The sequence below is a fragment of the Acomys russatus genome, chromosome 23 (genome assembly GCF_903995435.1).
Source record: "Acomys russatus chromosome 23, mAcoRus1.1, whole genome shotgun sequence".
Taxonomy (NCBI): Eukaryota; Metazoa; Chordata; class Mammalia; order Rodentia; family Muridae; genus Acomys; species Acomys russatus.
In genome coordinates, this window is record NC_067159.1 from 54441959 (window position 1) to 54469094 (window position 27136).

Genomic DNA, 27136 nt, shown 5'->3' on the forward strand with positions numbered 1-27136 from the left:
ACACACATAATGGGCATGGCGACCCTCTGGGACCTTCACGCTGTCCTGACTCTCCTCTCAGCCCGTCTGACCCTCACTCAGCCTCCAGTTGCACAGCTCTGCATGCACTGTGTGTGTGCAGCAGTGAATGTGAACACAGCGAGAGGCACTACACAAGTCACAGGCTTAAAATCACTACATTAAACATATTTCCTTCCTGCAAAAATTCTCAAATCTTTAATAGCATCTGGAAAACTATGAACAAAAGGTAGGTGAGATGCTTCAGTGGGTAAAAGAACTCACAGCCAAACCTGGAGACCTGAGTTTACTCCCTGGGCTCTCATCATAGGAGGGAACTGAGATGCCCTGACCTTCACGTGTGCACATATAAAACTATGAAGTTTAAAAAGTCTCAACAAAGCTGGCCAGGTGTGGTGGCACATGCCTTTAATCCCAGGACTCAGGAGGTAGAAGCAGGCAGATCTCTGTGAGTTCGAGGTCAGCCTGGTCCACAGAGTCCAGGACAGCCAAGAAAACACAGAAACCCTGTCTTGGGGGGGAATAAAGGAAAGAAAAGAGAAAAGAAAAGAAAAGAAAAAAAGAGAAAAGAGAACAAAAGAGAAAAGAAAAGAAAAAGAGTCTAAATAAGTGGGGTACAGTGGCACACGCCTGTAATCCTAGCACTCAGGGGGGCAAAGGCAGGCAGATCTCTGAGTTCCAGGCAAAAAGAGTCTAGGACAGCCAAGGCTACACGGAGAAACCCTGTCTCAAAAAAAAAAAAAAAAAAAAAAAAAAAAAACCCAAAACCAAACAGAAAATGAAATAAAAGGCAGTCTAGTGTTTTCCTAAGTCCTTTTGTCAAATGCCTCCTTTGGTTGTCGCTGTCAAGCGTGTCACTATGTGGTGTCTGCTCTATGAGCAAAACAGCAGAGCCACGTACCACACAGACGCTCAATCCAGGAGTCCTGAGACTCTACCCAGGCAACCCCACGCGCAGGGACAACCATCTCCTTGCCAATCCCTGTTCACCTTAATAAACTCTGAGGGAAGCTGATCGCTGGAGAGCGCAGCACAGTCTGTTGTCATCTGGATGAAAAAGCCCCGGGCAGAGCTGAAGCTGGTCCGCAGGGGAAGGCTGTACTTCTCTGCCAGCTGTGATATCATGCCTGGGGACCAGGAACAGGATAGACAGTGGGAGTCTTTGAGGCTTTTTACTTATGATTTTATACACAAACAGGAAACTGTTCTTAGGGTTTTGTTTTGTTTTGTTTTTTAACAGCGAAAATGTCCAAAAGACATGGATAAGTACCCTTTAATGTGCTATTCTCTGATGTGCATTTTTAAGAGTCAGGGCTTCTTTGTGTAGCCCTGGCTATCCTGAACGCGTGCTGTAGACCAGGCTGGCCTTGAACTCAGAGACCTGCCTGCCTCTGCTTCCCCAGTGCTGGATTACAGGAGTATGCCACCACGCCTGGCTTGATGTGCATTTTTAAAAGAAATCAAAACAAGAAAGAACAAGAACTGTATTTTTTTTAATAATTAGGAATAGCAGAGTTTTGTTATTATTTATTCAACTTTTTAGTAAAACAGAAGTTACATAAATTGTGCAGCTTACATGTTACCGACACATCCCCAGAATGAAACAGATACGGATCATGCAGGATCTGGAAAGGATTCAATCTCGCTGTGGACCCCCACCCTGCTCTAAGTCGGCTCCACCTGCGCCTGACCTGGAACATTGCATGTGGCCGCCCATGCCATGCTCCTATGCTCCACCTTCTGGCTTTCTTGCTTTCTTCATGGTCTCACCATTTGGGGGCTGGAAATTTCGCTTAACACTTGGGGCTACAGTTCTCTTTACCAGACAATGTCTGCTTAGTAATTAGTAAGTTTATTAATTAGCAACAATCTTTCCTTAACTTTGTGTCTTAGTTTGGGTTTCTATTGCTGTGATAAAAACACCATGACCAAAAGCAATTTTGGGAGAAAGGAAGCACCACTCTGAGGTCACATCCTGCCACTGGGAGACATCAGGGCAGGACCTCAGGGCAGGAACCTGCAGCAGGAACAGCAGAGACCGTGGAGGTATTGCTGGCTTGCTGAGCTTCTTATCTTACAGTACCCAGGACCACCTGTCATTCACAGTGAGCTGGGCCCTCCCACATCAATCATGAACCAAGAAATGGGCCTCTGGGCTTGCCCACAGGGTAGTCTGGGCCTCTGGGCTTGCCCACAGGGTAGTCTGGGCCTCTAGGCTTGCCCACAGGGTAGTCTGGGCCTCTGGGCTTGCCCACAGGGTAGTCTGGGCCTCTGGGCTTGCCCACAGGGTAGTCTGGGCCTCTGGGCTTGCCCACAGGGTAGTCTGGGCCTCTGGGCTTGCCCACAGGGTAGTCTGGGCCTCTAGGCTTGCCCACAGGGTAGTCTGGGCCTCTGGGCTTGCCCACAGGGTAGTCTGGGCCTCTGGGCTTGCCCACAGGGTAGTCTGGGCCTCTGGGCTTGCTCACAGGGTAGTCTGGGCCTCTAGGCTTGCCCACAGGGTAGTCTGGGCCTCTGGGCTTGTCTATAGGGTAGTCCGGTAGGGACAGTTTTTCTAGGTGATGTTTCTTCTTCTCAAATGTCTGCAGCCTGTGTGGAGCTGATATAAGGCAGCCAGCATGCCCAGCATTCTTGTCTCTCACTGACTTCTATCCCGACTCAGGTCAGTGTGCACACACTGTAGAAGCTCAGTAAGTATGCAAACCCTCTGGTAAGATGGAGCCACTCCCAGATGAAGCACTGTAGTGTCGATAGTCTTCATTCTCCAATAACTTACAGTGTACATGAGGTCACACTTGGACAGCATTGTTTCTCTTTTCCTTTTCTTTTGAGACAGGACTCCATTATGTAGACCAGGCTGGCCTGGAATGCACTGTGTGGACCAGGCTGCCTCCAAAATCATAAAGATCTGTTCCCTCTAGCTCCTGAGTTCTGGGATTAAAGGTGTATGCCACCAGGCCCAGTAATAACATTGGTTTCTTCCAACATAATATTTTTACTGATTATCTGGGAATTTCACATAATGCACCTCAATCATACTCATTTCCCAGTCCTCTTCCATTTTGACCCCACTCCTCAGAAGGAGGAGAAGAGGAGGAGGAGGAGGAGGAGGAGGAGGAGGAGGAGGAGGAGGAGGAGGAAGAGGCAGCATCATCGTCCAGCTTGCATTGCCCATATACTCACTGAAACATGGTCAAACATTGTTTGTTTGTTTGTTTTTCAAAAAAAGGCTTCTTTAAGAAGACTATGTATTAGCCTTACTGAATGTATATAAAATTATATATATAACATAGTAGTGATGTTTTATATATATAGTAATATAACAGAGACAGAGACACAGACAGAGACAGAGAGAACTAATTTCTACCATTAGTAAAAAAAAAAAGTTATAAACTCTTTTATTAGTGAGAGCCATGACCACACGCTAGAATAATTACCTGCTATGTCATCCACTATCTCTGTATATGTCCTCCGAGCTATGTCTAGGAACTCACTGATATTGGAGCGTACCGCATAGCACTTCTGAGTCCGCATGTTCAGACAGCCTTTCATGTACCTTGCGTCATCATTTATCACAGTTTTAATCTTCTCAAGTATTAGTTCAAACCTAGCATGAAGACAAAACAAAAACAGCTACTTTCATAGTTAATGAGAGCAAACCTTTGTTTAGGGTTATTTTACAAAAAATAATTAATATTTATATTTATCAAGGTTAGAGCTATCATTGCCTCAAGTTAAAACTATTTTTGCAGTCAGATTTACACAAAAATCATATGAGACTACCAGATAAAGCTCAAATTTGCTAATGGGAAAACCTCCAGGACCATGCTGGCTGTGAGTGAGCAACGGGGGCCACGACAGCATGACCCTGAAGAACCGACCTACGGTTCTGACTACATGCTCCTTATTCCTTGGGCCATACAGCAAGAGCTGTGCTAGGTACAGGCACCCGACAAACATGTCCCCCTCTGTAACGGGGGACAAACGCTGCGAACACAAACAGCAGCCTGCAACCCCCAGTTACAAGCACACTAATTACAAACCGTGGTCCTGGTGACAGTGATGTTCCTAACCTTTCAACTACTCTGTTGTTCAACATCACATTCAACTAAGCTAGTCTGATTATCCAGCTCAGCTTATAATAAAACATAGGATGCAAACCTTCCAACAACAAGGCAATCATTACGCCTGATTACCTGCTTGGTCAAGAACCAAGTGCTGTTGCTAATAATTTAACAACGTTAATTGTTCTTAGAGCTTTGTATTTATTGGGTTTTTCCTACGTTAGGCCTTCCTTCCTGACTGAGCAAGAGAGAAGGATGTATTTTGATACTAGCAGTGTCCTCATGGAGAATGGCTGCAAAGGAAACACTGGCCACCAGTGCAGACAGCCATTGTGGCTTTATCCTATGATCGTACTCAGAGGATACGTAATTGACATTTAATGAATACTTTGAAGAAATTTGAGTAATTATTTTGAGAAAGGATCCCACTATGTAGCCCAGCTATCTTGGAGTGTGCTACAAAGACTAGACTGCCCTTGAAGTCACAGAAGTCTGCCTGCCTCTGCCTCTCTCTGCTTTCCAAGTCCTGGGAGTAAACTCGTGTGCCACCACACTTAGATCAAGTGACTTTTCTATAGAATATATAGTTGTTAAAACAAAGTACAATCAGAAATAAAAGTATAATGTATTAACAGGTGACAAACCTATTGTCTTCCAAGGAGCAGTAGTAAGCTCTTAATAAGGGTGTGCTACAGTTCTTCAAGGCAACCTGTTAAAACACAAAATCAAAAGTTGGCAAGCCTGGCAACCATTCAAGTCCAACATGTTGTATTCAACACTGATCAAATGCTCTCGCTCCTTTTTCTCATCGTTAGTCTCATACAATGTCAGACCTGCAGGAGGCTGAGGACAGACGGCATCTTCCCAGGTGAAAAGCACATGGGTGACAGAAGTGCCCAGCACTTCAGGGTGAGGACGGCTGCCTTCTGTCTCCTACACGGCACCCAGCTCCTTACAGAGGGAGGCACTGAGCAGCCACTGCTACGTTACCCTAAGACAATTTCAATATGTGGGTTTATAGACTTATAAACAGAGCAACTTCCTCCTTCCCGTACAGTAAAAATGGGATGAAGTACTTTCTTTTACTTAATGGGAACTGTAAATGATCACCACTGAACAAAGGAAAATGAGGAGAGATACCAGCTACTTTCACTGGCCATTTCAATCTGAGGAGACATGAAAGCTACAATTTAATTTGCTTCTGAATGGTAAAATAATACATACATGTTGGTAAAACTAAAGAGTTCACAGAAGCATAAAAAAATTCAATCACTCTTAATTCATTTCCTTTCCAAAGATTACACACTAAGTATTTCATGACTCTATCTGAAAATTTAAAAGTTATATAATTTTATGTTCCCTTTTCTGTAACAGCATGGTCTATGTTTTTTATTTGATTGCTAATTATCTTTCTCCCCAAGGTCTGCTTGCTGTCTTTTATGTGCCCCAAGTATTGCTGTGTAACCTTGCCTCCCTGTTTGACCAATAATAATGCCTATACCTGGGTAGGGCAGAAGTGAGGGGTGGAGTGAAGGTTTGCAGGCTTTGGGGACAGAAGGATCGGGGAAGGAGACACGTGCTGCAGAAGAGAAGGAAAGCTGCCATGGACAGGTAAGAACCAGGTGGCCCAGAGCTGCAGGAACAGGAGGAGAGCTGCCATGGACAGGTAAGAACCAGGTGGCCCGGAGCTGCAGGAACAGAAGGAGAGCTGCCATGGACAGGTAAGAACCAGGTGGCCTAGAGCTGCAGGAACAGAAGGAGAGCTGCCATGGACAGGTAAGAACCACATGGCCCGGAGCTGCAGGAACAGAAGGAGAGCTGCCATGGACAGGTAAGAACCAGGTGGCCCGGAGCTGCAGAACAGAAGGAGAGCTGCCATGGACAGGTAAGAACCAGGTGGCCCAGAGCTGCAGGAACAGAAGGAGAGCTGCCATGGACAGGTAAGAACCAGGTGGCCCGGAGCTGCAGGAACAGAAGGAGAGCTGCCATGGACAGGTAAGAACCAGGTGGCCTGGAGCTGCAGAACAGAAGGAGAGCTGCCGTGGACAGGTAAGAACCAGGTGGCCCGGAGCTACAGAATGGAAGGAGAGCTGCCATGGACAGGTAAGAACCAGGTGGCCCAGAGCTGCAGAACAGAAGGAGAGCTGCCATGGACAGGTAAGAACCAGGTGGCCCGGAGCTGCAGAATGGAAGGAGAGCTGCCATGGACAGGTAAGAACCAGGTGGCCCAGAGCTGCAGAACAGAAGGAGAGCTGCCATGGACAGGTAAGAACCAGGTGGCCCGGAGCTGCAGGAACAGGAGGAGAGCTGCCATGGACAGGTAAGAACCAGGTGGCCCGGAGCTGCAGGAACAGAAGGAGAGCTGCCGTGGACAGGTAAGAAACAGGTGACCCTGACGAGTGAACTCTGAGAGTGGCATGGAGAGCAGCAGCCAGATAAAGAGCAAGAGCAAGTGTGTGTGGAGATATAGGGTGGGAAGTAGCCCAATAGGAATGACTGAAGCAACTGGCAGGATATCTGTGCCTTGTATTGCTTAATAGCAGATTACATAAAGCCACCATAATTATAGGCTCAATAATAAAAATTAATAGCATATGTAGTTTCTGCAACAGTTTTCACTCACTTAATATTACATCATGAACATCAGAAACTTTTTATAGCAATGCTTCTTTCGTTTTGTGTGTATGTGTGTGGGCATGTGCACACCACAGCACATGTATGGAAGTCAGAAGATAACATACAACAGTTAGTTCTTGCCTTCCACTGTATGGGTCTTAGGAAGCAAACTCAGGTGTCAGGCTTGGCAGTAAGTATTCAACCCACTGAACCATACTGCCAGCCCAATAGCAATTTCTTAAATTTCTAATATCTCACTTTTGCACGCTAATTACCAGAGTTCCTGTAATTACTGTAGCTCTATACTTCATACACTTTCTCACCAATGGTAAATGAACAGCAATGGACACAGTGACTTCTCAGCAGGTTTCTAGGACAAGCATTACAACTGCAATAGGTGAATAGTGCTGAAGGGCGAGGAGCAGCTAGTGTGCCCAGCATGTGCAAGGCCCCTGGCTCAGTCTCTGACACATCGTCCCAAAAGAAGATGCACACTGTGAGTGTCTCCTTTAAAATAAATGCATTTGAGCCTGGCGCGGTGGTACACGCCTTTAATCCCAGCACTCAGGAGGCAAAGGCAGGTGGACTGCCGCCTTGAGTTCAAGGCCAGCCTGGTCTACAAAGCGAGTCTAGGACAGCCAAGGCTACACAGAGAGACCCTGTCTTGAAAAACAAAACAAAAAAGCAATAAATAAATAAATAAATAAATAAAATTAAGTGCATTTGCCTTCCAACTAGCTGTTTGAGAAGCTGCCTGTTTCTCTGATCTCTTTTCTACAACATGACAATATCATAAAGCTGAGAAATTTTTCCACTTTAAACAAATGGCTTTGGTTAAGCTGGCCTGCTGCACGTAGAAGAATGCAAATAGATCCACATTCATCACCCAGCACAAAACTAAACTCCAAATGGATCAAGGACCTCAACATAAGGCTAGATACCCTGAGTCTGTCAGAACAGGAAGTAGGGAAGAGCCTTGGGACTTGGACTCGTTGGTTCAGGACAAGACTTTATGAAGAGAACACCAACAGCATAGGCACTAGACCAACAATTAATATTAGCTAATTAATAAGTGGGTGCTCATGAAACTGAAAAGCTTCTGTACAGCAAAGGACATTATCATTTGGATAAGTCACAGCCTACAGAATGGTAAAAGATATTTACCAACTACACCTCCAGTAGAGGTCTAATATCCAAAGTATATAAAGAACTAAAAAGCAAAAAGTCCTAGATATCAAACAAAAAAAATAACCCAATTAAAAAACAAGGTACAGCACTAAGAGAGCTCTCAAAAGATGGAGTCAGAAATGGCTGAGAAAAACGTCCTTAGTTATCAGGGAAGTACAAATTAGAACTGCTTTGAGATTTCATCTTAAAGCAATCAGATTGGCCAAGATCAATAAAACCAATGGCAGTTCATGCTAGTGGAGATGTGGAATAAGGGAAACACATATCCATTGCTGGTGGGAGTGCAAACTTGTACAGCCACTCTGGAAATCAGTTGGAGGTTCCTCAAGAAGCTGAGACCAGATCTACGTCAAGATTCAGCTACAGTACTTGGGTCTACAGATGTAGACCCCAAAAACTCTACAACCTACTGCACAGACACCTGCTCGCCCATGCTCACCACTGTTCTACTCATAATAGCTAGAAACTGAAACAGCCTAGATGTTCACCAAATGATGAGTGGATAATTAAAATGTGCTATATTTGCACAATGGAATATTGTTCAGCTGTTAAGAAGACTGAAATAGGCAAGTAAATGGATGGACCTAGACAAAGGTTACACTGACTGAAGTAACCCAGACCCCACAAGGCAAACACTGTACGCTTTCTCTTACATGTGTATGCTAGCTTTCAAGTCATCTGTATGTATGCTGCAGTCCAGAGAGCCACAGAGGCTGGGTACATATGAGGGACGAGCAGGGAGCAGAGGACCTCCAAGGAACGGGGAATAGAATGTACTGCTGTGGAAAGGCAGAGGGGAGCCCTGTACAGGAAGAGATGGGAAGGGGGTGATACCGAAAGGTCAAGGAGGGAACACAGAGCAACTGACTCTAAAGGCCATTGGAAAAACCAAAGGGAAACCTACCCCTGCAGAGGCTTCCTAAAATATATGCAGCATGAAAGGAATCTAAATGAAGTCACCAAATTAGGGAATACAATGCCCCAACTAGGCATCTTATGCCACTAATACTTCCACTGCCAAGAATGGGTTAAGTCCTGTTGAGTTGTTGGCTAAATGGGCCCCATGGAAGCCCCCAAACATTTCAGTTGCATAGAAGAGTACAGGTTACTCTCTACAACCTGACAGTCAGGCCCCACTGCTGAAGACAACACTTACATGTCACTGAACATGGAGAAGTTAGGCTGGTGCCTAACCAGAGGTTCCAGCCCTGCTCACTATCGGTCATAGTACTAGAAGATATTCTGCATGCTACCGTGGGAGAAAAGTAATCATCACTATCTCCCAGCTACACTCCCTGTGACCCGCAACAGTGGCCTGCCTGCAGGATATACTGGTGCAATGGTAGCACAATTGCCATGGGAGTAACGGGAGTGGTTTGAACAGGAATGAGTCCCAGAGAACCATGTGTTTGAATGCCTGGACCATGGGGAGTGACACTACTCCGTGTGGCCTTGGTGGAGGAAGTGTGTCACTGTGGGGTGGGCTTTAAGGTCTCAGATGCAAAAGATAGGCCTAGTGTGGCATTCGCTTCTGCTGCCTGTGGTCAGCATGTAGAACTCTCGGTTACCTCTCCAGCAGCATGTCTGCCTTGTTTCCTGCCATGATAATAAAAATGGACTAAATCTCTGAAACTATAAGCCAGCCCCAATCAAATGATTTTCCTTTCTAAGAGTTGCTGTGGCCATGGTGTTTCTTCAAGAAACAGAAACCCTAAGAAAGTAACGAAGCACTTCCTGACTGGACGTAAGTTCCACTCCATGAGAAGAAGCCCGTACCTGACACGGCTAGAGTGGCTAAGAGCCTGAGACTAGCTAGGTCATGGGCCTAGCAGAAAACCTAATGCTATTATTCTGCTGAAAGAACAGCAGTAAAATGACTCCTAGCGACATACTGTTCTACCCATAGATCAGTGTCTCACTCAGCTGTCGTCAGAGAGACTTCCTCTTGCAGTAGATGGGCACTAGCACAAAGGTCCACCTGGACAGTGTGCAGAGAATGTAAGAGCCTTTGGAGCACCCAGTTCTAAATGAGATGTCTCCATCAAAGTCCTCCCTCAAGGCTCAAGGATCTATACAGAAGAGGAAGAGTCTAAGAGCCAGAGTTGATGAATCCACACACAACAGGACTGATGTACGTATAAATTCGTAGGGACAGTGCCAACATGCACAAGGGCTGCACAGGTTCAAGCTGGACAGGGTCCTAGCACTGGGAAGAGGAGGTGGACATGAGCTCCCACCCTAACCAAGAAGCTACATGCAACTGACATCATTAGCAAAGGGAAAGTTGGGTTTCTCCAATGGAGTGTCATCGGGAATATTAACCTCAGGGCAGGCCCCTACTCACAAGGAGTTGGCCAATAGAAATCTAGCTCAATGGTATTTTTTAAGATTTATTTATTTTATGTATATGGATATTTTTAGCATATACATTTGCACACCAGAAGAGGGCATCTGATCCCATAGGACTGCAGTTGCCGACAGCTGTTGAGTACCATGGGGATACAGGGAATTGAACTGAGAACCTCTGGAAGAGCAGCCAGTGCTCTTAACCACTGAGCCATCTCTTCAGTTCCCTAGCTAATAGTATTTTTATAGACTTTTTGTCTCATTTTGCTTTGTTTAGGCTTTTTTGTTGTTGATATCTTATTGGTCTTTTGTTTGTATGGTTTCTTTTTAAATTTTTTATTTAAAATCTTTAATGATTTATTTTTATTTTATGTGCATTGGTGTTTTGCCTGTATGTATGTCTGTATAAGGTTGTCAGGTCACCTGGAACTGGAGTTATAGACAGTTTGATCTGCCATGTGGGTGTTGGGAATTGAACCTGGCTCCTCTGGAAAAGCAGCCAGTGCTCTCAACTATGAGCCATCTCTCCAGCTTTGCATGTTTGTTTTGATTTTTATTTTTGTGGGAATTCTGTGTGTGTTTCTTAATTTTTGTTGTTAGTTTGTTTTTGTTTTTGTCTTCTTTTTTTTTTTTTAAGAGAAAAAGGATATAAAGTTGGGCGTGTAGGGAGCTGTAGGAAGAGTTGAAAAAGAGAAAACATGGTCAGGGTATATTGTATGAGTTTTTTCAATACATAAAGATGTTTTTAAAAAGTGTTAGAAAAAGAGTTGAAAGACATTAATGAATAGTTATGAACAGAGCCCCTTTAGAAAACTACAAAGAAAATTATTACTATTAAAACAATTGAAAATGAGTGTGGGATATATACAAAAATATTATATTGTTAAGTATTTTGAATTTGACAAATATATTGTGGTTATGTAAGAGAACATCCTTGCTCATAGAAAAGACATAGTTTAGTACTTAGATACTATTAGTTATCTCAAATGTGTCAGTAAGAGTTAATACTAAGGGCAAACGATAAACATTTATGTATATATTTTTTACATATGTAAAGAGAGAAAATACATTGTTCTTACAACTTCCAAGCTTACTTTTGTTTTTGGTTTGTTTTTGTTTTTGAGACAGGGTTTCTCTGTGTAGCTGTGGCTGTCTTGGACTCACTGTGTAGACCAGGCTGGCCTTAAACTCAGATCTGCCTGCCTCTGCCTTCCTGAGTGCTGGGATTAAAGGTGTGTGCCACCATATCCAGCTCCCAAGTTTACTTTTTTTCTAAAGAAAATGTCTAAAAATAATGCTTTATATGTTTACATGTGAATTACCTTTAAAGGATCCACAAGTTCCAAAGTATGCTTCAGGTAGATCAAATTCGTTATCTTTGACTCAGCTGCATTAACCTGTCAAGAGAAAAGACAATGTGAACAGGCTAAGTTCCAATACAGTGCTGATTCTCCTCTTGATCAGTCTACTCCTATCAATACTATTCCATAGTGGTACAGACCAGCCAGGCTAGGATGGCACCCCAGATGGTGGTTAGAAATCACTGACCACAACCATGCACCTAATAAGCTAGTCTCCTGAAAGGCTGATGAGAGCTCACACACTGGATTAACTTTCACTCTACTCCAACATCTTTGCGGTTTAAAGTGCAATACTTAAGGAGACAGCCTAATATTGACATTAACTGAGCAAGGGCACAAAGCCTCCTGTAAACAGGCTGAGTCTCAGCTTCCCAGGTGACTTAGAAAACATTCCCCATTGGTTCCTGTTGGGGAAGCAAAACAATTTTATAAATCTCAGTGTTTCTAATTAGTAATACCCTTTTAGAATATAGCATTTAAAATGATATAAATAAGCTTCGTAGATATTTAACTATACTCTCTAGAGCTGAGCAGTGGCTTGGGCAAATCTAACTCCTGCTGGAGACAGGTGTATGATGCCACAGTCATGATGCACTGACTCTTCCTTGAGGCTGCTGCTCTTTCAGGCACCCTACTCTCAGTACAAAGGACCAGGTCACATGGTTAAGCAGGAAGGAGCCTCTAGAATGAGACAAAGGGACCAAAGAAGCACTGGATGGTAGGTAGGAGGGCTCAACATTTGCATATACTGTTGGAGGAGGCATCCTGGAAATTTTCCAGGGTGAGCCTCTGAGGACAGGCCACTGTGAAGGAATGTGCTCACACTTAGGGGAGTATTTTTAGGTTAAACATCTCTATCCCTGACCAGCAGATGTAGTCTTAAGCAAGATGGGGATTTTTTTTTTTTACTCCCATCTAAGGCAACACAAGTTGAAGAGATCTACAAATTCTGGACTTTTCCAAAATTCTATGGGGGATGAACATAGGCTGCCTGCAACTGCTGCTATCTGATGGTGCGAAAACCCCTGGTTGGCTTGCGGGAAGTCAGCATCTGACGCTGCTCAACAGGAACCCAAGCCTTGACCAACTCCGTAACCACAGTCATCAAGTCTTTCCTAAAGAGAAACGTGTAAGGTCTTCTCCTCATTCATGTACATCAGCAAGCTCTTCATCGGCAGGATTATGAAATATAAACTCACCCGCCCCTTCTGTTAGGAAAGATGATTCGTTTTCTTATTTGTATCTATACCCCAAAGCCCTTGCTTCTGTCAAGGTCAAGCCATAATAAGATAAACAATAAAACTTTCAACCAGAAAAACAAAAAAATAAAAACAAACCCCAAAAAACCAAAGGACCTGGATTGTGAACTGAAGACCCAGCGCACAGAGAACATCATGCATGTCTTTAGTCAGACATCATCTAAGACTCTCTTATAATGGATTGCTAAAACTAAACAGAAGATCAAAATAAATACAAATAAACAGCAGAGAGCATCATTACTATCACTGGAGGGAAGGAGGGAAAAAGAGACAAACTATAGATGACACAGCCAGGACACGACATTTGACTGACAGCCAAGTTGAGTGCAGCTCAGAATAACCTTTCTATTGGCAACAGCACAATTATGACTCCACCTAGGGAAAAGAAACACAGCTCTCTCTTTGTCCTAGGCATACGAATTAATGCAGATGGATTTACGGATCTAAATAAAAACGTAAAGCCATAGAACATCTGGAGTGTGTCAAGAATCCTCTATGACTGGAAACGGATTTATATCTGCCAGTCATAAAACCAAACTAGCAGCACACATCTGCAGTCTGCTTTTGCTGGTACACAAAGTCAAGTCCTGCTGTCACAGATCTCAGCACCAGCCTCATAGAGACAGCCAGCTTCAAGGACTTGCTGGCACTGTAGTCCTAAGGCTCTACTCTACCCCTGCTCTACTGTCCCCTAGCTCCTCTTCACACTCCTGGTACCTCGCCTTGTGGCCCTGATTTGAGTATCCTCTCCTCCTGTGATAACAAAGTCTTTGACACTGATGTCTCAGAATCATCATTCACAATTGTGAACTAAAGCTAAAGTATTGATCATAATATGAGCAATTTGTCACTAATTATCCATTTTTCTTTTTTCTTTTTTTTTACATTTTTTATTAATTTATTCATATTACATCTCGATTGTTAGGCCTTCCCCTGTTTCCTCCCATTCTTCCCTCCCTCCCACTTCCCCCCTTCTCCCCTCCCCTATGTCTGTGATTGAGGGAGACCTCCTCCCCCTATATATGCTCTCAGAATATCAAGTCTCTTCTTGGTAACTTGCTATCCTTCCTCTGAGTGCTGCCAGGCCTCCCTGTCCAGGGGACATGGTCAGAAAAGGGGCACCAGAGTTCGTGTGAGAGTCAGATCTCACTCTCCACTCAACGGTGGAGAATATCATGTTTGTCAGCTAGGTCTTGGTAGGGGTTCGAAGTTTAATGCCTATATTCTCCTTGGCTGGTGCCTTAGTTTGAGGAGGACCCCAGGACCCAGATCTGCCTGTCATAAAGTTCTTCTGTAGGTTTCCAGGACCCTGTGGGTCCTACTATTTCCCTATTCTTCCATGCTACTCTCGCCTAAAGTCTCAATAGGATGTCCTCTCCTCTGACCCACTTTCTTGGTAAGTAAAGTTTTTCATGGTACGTATCCCTTGGACTAGTGTTTTTTGATATAAGTGAGTATATACCGTTTGACTCTTTTTGCTTCTGGATGAACTCATTCATTATGATAATTTCTAGATCAATCCATTTGTCAACAAATTTAGGGAATTCCTTGTTTTTAATAGCTGAATAGTATTCCATAGTGTAAATGTACCACAGTTTCTTAGTCCTTTCTTCTACTGAGGGACACTTAGGCTGTTTCCATCCAAAAAATCAACAAAACCAAGGGCTGGTTCTTTGAGAAAATCAACAAGATAGACAAACCATTAGCCAATCTAACTAAAAGACAGAGAAACACTATCCAAATTAACAAAATCAGAATTGAAAAGGGAGACATAACAACAGACACCGAAGAAATACAAAGAATCGTAAGAACCTACTTTAAAGGCATTTATGCCACAAAATTCGAAAATTTAAGGGAAATGGACAAATTTCTCAACCGATTCCATTTGCCAAAATTGAACCAAGACCAGATAAACAAATTAAATAGCCCTATTTCGCCTATAGAAATAGAAGCAACCATTGATAGTCTCCCAACCAAAAAAAAGCCCAGGGCCAGATGGTTTCAGCGCAGAATTCTACCAGGTCCTTCAAAGAGGAGCTAATACCGATACTATTCAAGCTATTCCAAAAGATAGAAATGGATGGAAAATTACCAAATTCCTTCTATGAGGCCATAGTCACATTGATACCTAAACCTCACAAAGACCCAACAAAAAAAGAGAATTTCAGACCAATTTCTCTTATGAACATTGATGCAAAAATACTCAACAAAATACTCGCAAAGCGAATACAACAGCATAGCAAAGACATCATTCACCATGACCAGGTAGGCTTCATTCCAGGCATGCAGGGATGGTTTAACATATGGAAATCTATCAACGTAATCCATCATATAAACAAACTGAAAGAGAAAAACCACATGATCATCTCTTTAGATGCAGAAAAAGTATTTGACAAAATCCAACACCCATTTATGTTTAAAGTTCTGGAGAGATCGGGAATACAAGGCACTTATCTAAACATAATAAGGGCTATATACAGCAAACCATTTTTCAAAGTAAGGAGGGTTTTTAAGTCAAATGACTTCAGCTTCCATCATTAGAATGTTCAGGGTGTGATCAGTAAACAGCAAAAACAAATTAAATAGGAAAGGGAAAAGTAGAGAAATCAACATTATCCAAAGGTAGTGCTAGTCTCGGTGTCTATCAACAGAAGAGTGGACAAAGAAATGGAGGAGGAAATGAAAGTTTACTCAGCTGTTTTGGGTCAAATTTGCATGAAAACCAATAAAACTGGAGATTGTGTTAACTGAAATAGGCTAGTCTTAGACTGAGAAAGACAAATACCATGTTTTCTGTCACATTCAGAATCTAGATTATAAAAGGGTTTGAGGAGCAAATATGAACAAAGTACAATGACATGTGTACAAACACAACCTAATGGTACTTATTATTTTGTACACTAGTTAAAAACATGAAATAAAACAGCTAGTATCCAAAGGGAGCAATGGAGGTGATAACACTAGCAGGTCAGGCAGGGAAGGGTAGACTCAAGTGACCATATCAGGTATGGGAGCACACCACTGAAGACTCCACAAACACAGGGTAATAAGGGGCGCATTGTATCCAATTGAATTTCAATAAGCTTACAAGGCCTTTGAGAGGCACAACGTAACAAAGTTCCCTCAGTTTGAATTACACCTCATCTACTTTAAGGTTCCACAGTTTTCTGAAGAGCATGGATACTGACGGTCATGCTTGAGAAAGCTCCTGAACATGGAAGGAAGGAAGAAGGAAGCTCCACACAAACTCTACCAGACACTGAGGAGGGCTAATTCCAAGGCCCTGCTCTGAAGCCACCTGACGCTCTTCCACTGTCACCTGTACAGACCAGACCACAAAGGCTTTTCTTGTTTGAGGAGGCCCAGTGTGTTGTGCCTGTTAGCAGCAGGTGTTTCCTGTCTCCTGGTGCTTCTGCTACAAAAGGACTCTGCTCTCTAAAACATGGAGAAATTCCCCAAATATGTATGAAGTACCAATGAATTTACACAAGCCCCCGCACTTGTTCTACTAGTGTACACAGTTCCTTTTCAGGTGTATGTGCACAAGTGTACATGTATTTAATTAGATATTCTTCAGTTCACACTGAAAGGAAGAATGAAAACAACCTCCTGTGACCTCATCTGCATGAGCTACTTAGGTTTGAAATTTTTCCAGAAAGGTTTCATTTTTGAAGATTAATTAAAATTCATTTCATAATTGCTTTTAAGAATAACACAGTTGGACATGGTGGTGCACACCTTTAATCTCAGCACACAGGAGGCAGAGGCAGGACAATCTCTGAGTTAGAGACTAGCCTCATCTACATTGCAAGGACTACAAAGACCAGGTCTTAAAAAAAAAAAAACCAACAACCAAACAGAAAATAATATATAATCATAATCTTTTTTTTTTTTTTTTTTTTTTGGTTTTTCAAGACAGGGTTTCTCTGTGTAGCCTTGGCTGTTCTAGAGCTCTCTCTTAGACCAGGCTGGCCTCGAACTCACAGCGATCCACCTGCCTCTGCCTCCCAAGTGCTGGGGTTAAAGGCATGCACCACCACGCCTGGCTTAATACATAATCTTTAGAACTAATGTAAGTTTGTTACATAGTAGAAAAATAGTATAGGCTATAAGTTTGTTGCAAAGTATATAAATATATATTTAAGTAAACATCTGATTAGCTTAAATGTACAAAGTCTTCAACTACCTAAGATGCTTTTTTACTACACTAAATTATTAAAAAGTTGCCCCCTAAGGCATAAAACTACTCTGGGTATCAGTGAGGAGTACTTACCCAGGACATTTTCTATGTTCTCATCACTATCCATCAAGACAAGCTGTGTTTCATAACGCCAAAAACACAGCACATGGTCCTCTGTACACTTACTGTGTCTTGCTTTGGGATTTGAACTAAAACAGAAAGCAGCTGCTCCGTATCCAGGAATCGTGATATGACTGCAACAGAAAATGAGCATTTGAACTTCATGGAGCAATCAAACAAGGGTGCCCTGGGGTTGCTCACAGGAGCACAGACGACGGAAGACAACTGTGGGGCCTTGGGCATAGCCAAACCACAGCCAATTGTTTGCATTCCACATAATCACGGGGCAGAAAAGCGACTTGTGACCTTGTGATGGCCGCCTCCCCCAACAAGACAATGTTCAGTTGTCACAGCTGAGCACAGCTGGCCTGACTCAGGTCCATGATGAAGCTGACTGTGGTATGTGTTGCCTGAGTACCCTAAATGAACAAGGAACTCCCCATTTGGTCAGGGAAACACACGTTAAAGCCCACGGACACATAACGTGTTCAGCTCTCAATGTGAAAAACAAAAAGTGAGCAGTCCCAATAGAAATGACCTTAGTCAGTCTTCCTCCATAAAACCCACTGTTCAGCACAGCAGTGTTCCTGCCCGGGGTCTTCCGACTCTATAGAGTTCTTACTTTTCTTTAGTAAACATGTTAGTCTACTTACTTCCTGTTTCTGAGTCCTTATTCTTCTTGGGTGAGAGGCAATAAATTCTGATGCCAATGGCTCACAGTGTTTTTAAAACAGCTAAGTTTCCGGGACCCTAGCTCCTCAGCTAACCCTACTAAGAGCCTACAAAGGATTTGTCCCTCTCAAAGAATCCACTTCTCTGCCTCAATAAATAAGTCTGAGAGCAAGTGAGGAAATTCCCTGATGTCAATCTCTGGCTTCACACTCATGCACACATGTGATATGTATACAGACAAACATGCACACTACACACATACACACAGTGCTCAGTGCTCACAGAACATGCACAAAGCCCTGGGTTCAACCCCTTTGTTATATATACATTCAACAGGGAAGATGTTCACCATCAAATTATGATCTAATATGAATCCACTAAACTTAACGACAAGTTTGTTAGTAAGAATGTTAGCAAACAAAGATGCATGTGTAAGTGACTTCACGTGCAAGGATGGGCATCAAAGAGAAATCAAGAGGAATAGGACAATAATGTACTCTCAGCTGAATATGGTGGCACATGCTTGCCCACAATACAGACACTCTGCAGACTTGCACATTTGAAGCCAGTCTGGATTATACAGCAGATCCTGTTTCAAAGAGAAGGGAGAGGCTGTAACTCCAGCTCCAAGGGACACAATGCTCTGACCTCTGAGGACACTTAGGTGCATGTGCTGCACAAAAGTTTGTGCTAGTACACACACATGCTGTACACATAAATTTTTAAAAAATATATCTTTAAAAAAGGAAAAAAGTAAAGAAGAAAAGCAGAAGTGGAGATGAGGGGGAAAAGAAAAAATGAGGGAAGAGAAAAATAAAAGAGTGAAAAAGAGAGGAAGAAAAGATGGAGGAGGAAAGTGGGAGAGAGGAGGGGAGCAGAAAGGGAGGGGGCGGAGAAGCAATTCCAGGACCGATCCTGTAGGAGGCTCACCTGACCCTGCAAAGGAGTTCTGGAGTTCAGCTACACCAGGTCGGTGTGAGAAAGCCTTCCCACAGTACTAAAGGGCTCCACTCACCCAAAGCAGCCTCCAGAAGAGCTGAGGTATGACACCAGAAGCAAAGCACACAGCCACGTAGAAGGACTCCAAGGGGCTCAGAGAGCAAACCAACCCCTGGAATGCTGCCTTTGACACAAGCATCTCTGTGGGCACAGTTATTGTGTAATTCGAATGCTGATTTTGTGCCCCATATCTGGTTGTAACTTTTGTTTTGAGAATCTCCTGCTTCAATGTTGTGTAAACACTGCTCCCCAATTGTCCCATGATATGCCAATAAAGCAGCTGACAGCCAGTTGCTGAACAGAGGAGAGAATAGGGGTGACTTCCTGCCAGCCAAGGGAGGAGGAGTTAGAGGAGGAGGTAAAGGACTGAACCATGGCAGAGGTCTAATAGACATCAGGAGAGGGAGCAGGAACAGGGAAGGCATCTCTCAGATGTATGCTGGGAGGAAGCCAGATTAGCTTAGAGGATAAAGAACTGCTCAGTTATTGTCTTGTAAAACTTATTATTAAAAAAATATAAAAGAATCTCAATTATTTGAATGATAGCTGGGTTAAGAGAGAAACTGAGAAACAGCTTTATAAAAATAACTTTAACACATCTCAGTGCACTTGTGAGCACAGAATCAAAATGGCAGCAGACTGGGTTGTGATGAGGAAAGGACAGTGAGCTTCCACAAAGTTTGTTAAAAACAGAAGGAAATTACAGTGAGAGCCAGAGGTGAAGCCTAAGGGAGCTCAAGTCCTCGTGGCAGATGTCCATAGACACAGAAAGATGAACTGAGGCAACAAGCCAGTGACAGACGTGCAACCAGGTGAAGGCGCACAGGGAGGGCTGCTGCCAGGTGACCAGCGTGACAGGAAAGGGAAGGCACGTGCTACACTTGCTGCAGGAAGCTTAGAACATTTGACAGCCGGAGCGTGACCCTTCACCGTGTGAAACAACTTCAGATTTTTGGCACTTGGGTTTTACACTAATGCTAGATAAACAGCTAACAGGATGTTGTGTGGACACTAAAGATAGGGCTAACAGCTAAAAATGTCCTCTTCTGAGGCCTGGAGATTGTTCAGTCCTTAAAAGCACTGGCTGCTCTTCCAAAAGCCCTGGCTTGTTTCTCACCGCCCACATGGCAGCTCGTGGCTACCTGTCACCCCAGTGCCCTCTCCTGGTCTCCGCAGACACCAGACATACACACAGTGCACCAACAAACACACAGGCAAACACCCATACACAAAACATTTTAAAGATTAAAAAACAAAACAAAACAAAAAAACCTGTCAAAAATTTACACCTTCAGCGACCTACCTTTCAGGAAATTAAACAAAAAAAGCTTAAAAAAAAAAAAAAAAAAGCTTAAATACACTGACTACATTCTAGTTTAAAATTAGTTAAGCCAGGCATAGTGGTGCATCCTATAACCCTAGAATTTGAGAGACTGAGGCAAGAAGGTCTGAGTTTCAAGACCAACCTGGGCTACATTATGACGCTAAGTGAGTAAATGAAATCTGTTTACCAGACTGGAGTCCGAAGAAGAGCCCCTCGTCCTGAAGCAGCTCCTGGACACAGTCCAGCCTCATACTGATGGTCTCCACATCAACCAGCGGCTCCAGTATGTTGGAACGCAGCCTTCTGCTCCCTCCCGCAGTCTTCGTGTAGTTTAAAACACCAAAGAGAGTGTGACTATTCCTTCCAAAAGACAAGTTGGAAATTTTGTTAAGGAGAAAAATTCAAGAATTTCCTTTTAACTTTGAAATTAAATAATCCTGTAATCTACATCGGTGATTTACAACTTTATTGTACAGTCACATTACATGGGGATCCTAATTCAACAAGTCTGAGTTAAGGCCTAAAACCCACCTTCCATTTCGATGATTGGTTTAGACAGGGTATCCTGGAGCACAGGCTATCCTTCAATTTGTTTTATACCCTTGCCTGACTCTGAATTTGTCAAGATCTTCCTAACTCCACCTCCTAAGAGCTGGTATTAGAGGAATGGTGTGCACCCATGCCTCATGCTAGATCCCGAGTGTGACGCCACTGAGCCACATGCCATGAACAAGGATCAAGAGTGTCTCTAGGCTGAGCCTAGGCACACAAAGCAGACGTGGTTCCTACATCCATGGGCTTTACAGGTGGCCAATAACCTTTATGAGTCTACTGGTCATGACTAACAAGCAAGCACAGAGTAGGGAGAGATAGACGATAACCTTAGCCACACAGGGTATGATCCTGGTCTGCCATGATGACTCAGTGGGTACAGGTGCCTGCCACCAAGACTGGTGACCCAAATTTGATCTCTGAAACTCACATGAAAAAAGAAGAGAACCAACTCTTGCCAACTGCCCTCTGACTTCCACATACATGCTATAGAATACGTGTGAGTATACATGTCCTCACACATAATTAACTAATGAAAACAAAAAAATTTAAATAATTACCAGAGTTGGCCATTGATTGACTTTCTATTTTTTTTTTTTTTTTACTTTTTTTTTTTTTTTACATAAGGAGGGTAAAGGACATCAGTTGTAGAGCAATTTCAATGGATATGCTAGTGGTGTCAGTGGCAGCTAAATGCAAATGTATCTGTATTCTTACTGGCTAGTGACGGTGAGCATCTATCCACAAACTTACCTGTGTCCACATAAAACCACAACTCTTACCAAATATGAGTGACCATGGTCGAGGAATGTAGATTTAGGTTACCCCAAATTCCATGCAACATGGATGCAGTTTTATAACATTTTTATTGTAACAAAACAAGGACGGTCATAACCAAGGCCCTTTGTAATGCACAGTGCAACCACAGGCACGATAACAGCAAAGCGGAGAGCTCTCACCTGCCCCAGATGCTATCTGATGACTCTTGTCCTTTCAAATGGTAGAAAAATATGGTTTTGTGAACACATTCCAAAACATTCTTATCTGTTCGTCACAGGGTATTAAGTATGTACGGAGGTAGGCATGGAATGGCTGTAAAAGGCTAAAGATAACCTAAGATAAACTTTAATCAGGCTCTGCACTTGTAATGGTCCAGGCTCTCCTCCACCAGAGCCTTATCAGCTAATCAGCCGTGCGGGAGGCACAGTGTCTACGGGCCCGAGAACCCAGGAACCCAGGGGCTCACACGCGGCATCTCTTAGCTTCTTTGCTTATGGTTCTTCACCAAGCTCAGCAACTGAAGTTTTGTTTTTTGCTACTGTCTAGTTAATGCAATACTTTTTGAAAACCTGATTTTGTGGAAAACCTGGATTCAGCAACAACATGGCAGTGATTTACTATGTTTATTCACTGGTTCTCCACCAACAATGTAAAGAACTTTTAAGTAACCAGTCAAGGAAATCGATGACATGAAACTTAATAAGACATAAGAAAAACTGAGATTTCTTACCTATAGTCCTGGTTATTAACTAACAGTTCGAGGTTTTGGGCTGATGATGAGTCTATCATGGCTGTCTGCTCACTACCTTGGAAATAAATCTTCAGTGATTTTGGTGCATAAACCGAATTTTGAATGAACTCAACATATTTTAACAAGGCTGCAGCAGCTGCAAGGCAGTAATACCTGTGAGTGACAACACAGAGCTGTAAACTCAGGGCAGATAAGTAGCTGTTGCTGTAGAAAGATATTTAATTCACTTAAATATCAGAAAAATTAAAAACATTTAGACAGCATTTCTTAAATCCAAAGAGAAATAGATATTGATAATGCCAATCTAGGGAAGAATGGATAAATGCTTGTCCGTTTTGAAGCAGCCTTCCTCTGGCCTAGGGCTGCCTGGGATCCACTGAAATCAGAGCACCATCCTTCCAAGTGCTGAGATTACAGGCGCAATCGCACTTGGCTATGAAAGGCAGGTTTTTTTTCTTTTTTTTCTATTTGTTTTTAAGTCTGTCACTTTCCGAATGGTATACTTCAGCAACCTGCTTATTAGAAGACAACATTCAGCCAGCAGCGTAGCGTATGCCTTTAATTCCAGCACTTGGGAGGCAGGGGCCAACCAGGCCCATAGAGCAAGTTCCATGCCATCCAAGGTACATAGTGAGGTGGAGGACGGTGGGCAATTGTGGGGAGAGAAGGAGTGAGGAAGAGAAAGAAGAGGGAAGGAGTAGGAGGAAGGATAGCACTAGTTTGTTTCTTAAGACAGTCTCATTTTGTAGGCCTGACTAGCTGGGAACTTACTATATAGCTCTAACTGGCCTCAAACTTGCAGCAATCCTCCTGCCTCAGACCCCTAGAATCCTAAGATCACAACCATGGGCATAGGCCTGGTCAACTGTGTCTCTCTTCTGGCACTCACATTTCTAGCATCTTATAGCTAATCAAGATTTTTTTCACTATGAGGTAAATAAGCAGCTACTATCATAGCAATAAATTAGAATTCATTTGGAGAAAATCCAAATTAAATCAGAAATATACACGTGTACATAGGTTTCGGTAACTGTATTTCAGTAGTAACTGGATGTGTATTTTGGGCCAGGTGTAAGTAATACAGCAAAGAACAGACAGAGAAAAGATCTCCCCGTGAGCAGCCAGCACTGCAGCGCTGCTGTCCCTCACCTGGACTGGACCTCCATGAGGACAGAGCTGAACTCAGCTATGCATAACTGCTCAATGTATTCTAAGCCCTTAGTTTCATTGAAGTATTTCCTTTGGACTGTAGTGAAGTTAACGTTCTGAAAAGAGATTTTAATTTTAAAATAAACAATTAAATGTCATGCTGTCACTGAATACTGACCTCTTATCTAAGCCTAGTAGATCATTCCTATAATCCCAACACGAGAGACGCTGGGGCAGGAGGATCTTCATGAGTTCAAAGTAGAAGAACACTTTGTCTTACAAATGAAACAACCTCAAGAAAAATAACTCTGATTTCTTAAACATTTTGTCGCATATGGGTACATGTATTAAATATTGTGGAAAGTTATTTTTACTGTTTTCAATATTTAAATAAAGTTTTTCATTTATAAAATGAAAACGATTGGCAAGAGTAGTGGCACACACCTTTAACCACAGCACTCAGGAGGCAAAAGCAGGTGGGTCTCTGTGTGTTCAAGGGCAGCCTGGTCTACACAGTGAATTCAAGACAGCTAGAACTAACACAGTGAGACACTATCTTGAAAAAATAAGAACGAAATGGCTACCCATCTCTCTGTGTGAATTATAGTACAATCTATAGTTCTCAACTAGACATTACTTTCACGAACTGAACTGAATATATTAGGGACAATAACAAAATAATAAGCATAAGAGTTTCTGGCATCTAGGAATTGTATTCCACAGAAATATGACACAGGTTTTTCAGGTCATCTGTAAGTTAGAATACTGAGCAAAGGCATGTGTTTAGATCTAGGGGATGCAATGGCAGAAGCACACCAAATCCACTGTCAAATCTAGGAGCTGGCCTTTCTTGGGGCAAAATTATTCAAAAATGAGATCATAGATCCTGGGTATTTTATTGCTTATTTTGTGTTTTCAGACTATATGTCTCTGTTTTGTCGAGGGCACCCTGCATACCATATCCAATGATAGTGGCTTTGTTTAATGAAACAGAAAGGGAAAAAAAGTTGTGAACCATGAGCTGGGCATGGTGGCACACGCCTTTAATCCCAGCACTCGGGAGGCAGAGGCAGACGGATCTTTGTGAGTTTGAGGCCAGCCTGGTCTACAAAGTGAGTCCAGGACAGCCAGGGCTACACAGAGAAACCCTGTCTCAAAAAAACAAAAAACAAAACAAACAAACAAAAAAGAGTTTACTTTGAAAAAAAAAGGGAGAGAGGGGTTAAGCCGGGGGATCCCAGCACAGAGGTTAGGGCAAGGGGATCAAGAGTTCAAGGTCAGCCTTAACTACACAGCAAGTTCAAGGCCAGCCTCCATTATATGAAAAAAGGTCCCCTTCCCCCTACCCAGAAAGTAATGGACAAGAAAGATAACAGAACAACAGACGATAGGAACCTTCAGCAGGTAGGAACACATATGCCAGGGCTTTTCTAGCGTCTCCTTTACCTTCACAATAACTCCACAGCACATGTCTTTTTATTGCAATGTTCTGTACGTAAAGTTCTGAAAATCCAAGCGCTGTTCACATGTCATCCACTTTAGAGTTAGACTTCTTGTTAGTAATTAGGCAGCAGTACAAGCCATCCCAAAGACCCTGAGGACCATGGGAAAACAGGAAACCTCAGGGCCACCCTGAGATACGTCGCTGCCATCAGAAGCACGTCACCACCAGCAGTCGGGATTCAGGACTCAGGTCCCCCTAGGTTACTCTGTGCACTTTCTGCGCATGGGCCACGTCACTTTATAACAGGGGCTCGCCTCATCCTGGCTCTCTCTCTTCCTCGAGTCTCCCCAAAGACTACCACTGTATACCCCTCCCAATAAAGCCTCTGATGTGGGTCTGCCATGTGGTGTGATGTGTACTTCTGTCACATAGTTACGCCGCATGAACTCTAACACTTCTTTCATTCTGAGGTTCATGCTTCTGCAACTTCTTACTGCTTCTGAGTGGTAAGATGACGAGAGAAACAGGAACAACACACTGACTGCTCGCTCTTGTAATGCTTTTGGCTTTTGGCTGAAATACGTCTGTGGCTTGCTCCTCACTTCCTTCAAGACTTTGTTAGTCTATAAGCACAGCTCTGATACTATCCCCAATCACTTTCTATGGAACACCAACTCATATGCTGATAGACAAACTCAAGCTCATAGAGGTCAGCACGTATTCACTTCTACAAACTTGTAAACAGGGCACTCTGTCTCCTCTGTTTTTTGTTTGTTTGTTTTTTGCCAGTCAGGGTTTCTCTGTGTATCCCTGACTGTCCTGGACTCACTTTGTAGACCAGACTGGCTTCGAGCTCACAGAGATCTGCCTGCCTCTGCCTCCCGAGTGCTGGGATTAAAGGCATGTGCCAATGGCCTGGCGTCTCCTCTGTTCTTCAACCCATCTCAAATGTGCTATATATATGCTGTGTGCCCTTTGAAGACTTATTACAGCTATCCTACATTCCATGTGACTAAGGTGGGCTATGCTATCCTACAGGACAAAGCACAAGACCCCTGAGACCTAAACCACAGCGATGAGTCACTCTAGCAGGCTGGGGTGAGCAAGGCAGAACCAGTCAGCACCCTTCCCTGGGATTTATCTGAAGACAAAAGTTTCTTTTCCCTTGGAAACAGCAGCTGAAAGTCAAAAATATTCATCCTCCTAAACCTCACAAAAGTCACCTGTCCATAACAGGAAAAGATGTTTGGGTTAAGAACGTAGTGATAAATATTTCTTTACCAAAGTCTAGGTTCCTCTACTCTAGTAGGCCTCATCTTTGCCCAGCATTGACTAATACTCAAGCCTGTCCTGCACATTCACTCCTTCAGATTTCATTCATTGTCTCCTGATGTCTATGTTAAGGACAGAGTCTCACTTCAACTGATGCTAGCCAGCAGGGGGTACACCAGCTCACAGGTGGTTCACCAGTTCACAGGTGGCTCACCAGCCACCAGGGGGTACACCAGCTCACAGGTGGCTCACCAGCCACCCGGGGGTACACCAGCTCACAGGTGGCTCACCAGCTCACAGGTGGCTCACCAGCTCACAGGTGGTTCACCAGCTCACAGGTGGTTCACCAACTCACAGGTGGTTCACGAGCCAGCAGGTGGCACACCAGTTCACAGGTGGTTCACCAGCTCACAGGTGGCTCACCAGCTCACAGGTGGTTCACCAGCTCACAGGTGGCTCACCAGCTCACAGGTGGCTCACCAGCTCACAGGTGGTTCACGAGCTCACAGGTGGTTCACCAACTCACAGGTGGTTCACCAGCTCATAGGTGGTTCACAAGCTCACAGGTGGTTCACGAGCTCACAGGTGGTTCACCAGCTCACAGATGGTTCACGAGCTCACAGATGGTTCACCAGCTCACAGGTGGTTCACGAGCTCACAGGTGGTTCACGAGCTCACAGGTGGCTCACCAGCTCACAGGTGGCTCACCAGCCACCAGAGGGTACACCAGCTCACAGGTGGTTCACCAGCCACCAGGGGGTTCACCAGCTCACAGGTGGTTCACCAGCCACCAGGGGGTACACCAGCTCACAGGTGGTTCACCAGCCACCAGGGGGTACACCAGCTCACCGGTGGTTCACCAGCCACCAGGGGGTACACCAGCTCACAGGTGGTTCACCAGCCACCAGGGGGTACACCTGCTCACAGGTGGTTCACCAGCCACCAGGTGGTTCATCAGCCCACAAGTGGTTCACCAACCAGCAGGGGGTTCACGAGCCAGCAAGTGGTTCATGAGCCAGCAGGTAGTTCACGCAGATCAAGCCT

At 43.7% G+C, this 27136-nt stretch overlaps 1 protein-coding gene across 1 annotated transcript in view; it reads right to left on the bottom strand.

The window, feature by feature from the left end:
* Msh4 (mutS homolog 4) overlaps nucleotides 1-27136 on the bottom strand; it is a 59765-nt gene that overhangs the window by 22600 nt on the left and 10029 nt on the right. The window contains exons 5-12 of the mRNA XM_051165759.1: nucleotides 23377-23492; nucleotides 22207-22380; nucleotides 20332-20504; nucleotides 17216-17283; nucleotides 11552-11626; nucleotides 4724-4788; nucleotides 3453-3622; nucleotides 1009-1145 (exon numbers count right to left, since the gene is read on the bottom strand). Coding sequence (XP_051021716.1) covers nucleotides 1009-1145; nucleotides 3453-3622; nucleotides 4724-4788; nucleotides 11552-11626; nucleotides 17216-17283; nucleotides 20332-20504; nucleotides 22207-22380; nucleotides 23377-23492 — 978 coding nt within the window. The remainder of the gene's footprint in view (nucleotides 1-1008; nucleotides 1146-3452; nucleotides 3623-4723; nucleotides 4789-11551; nucleotides 11627-17215; nucleotides 17284-20331; nucleotides 20505-22206; nucleotides 22381-23376; nucleotides 23493-27136) is intronic.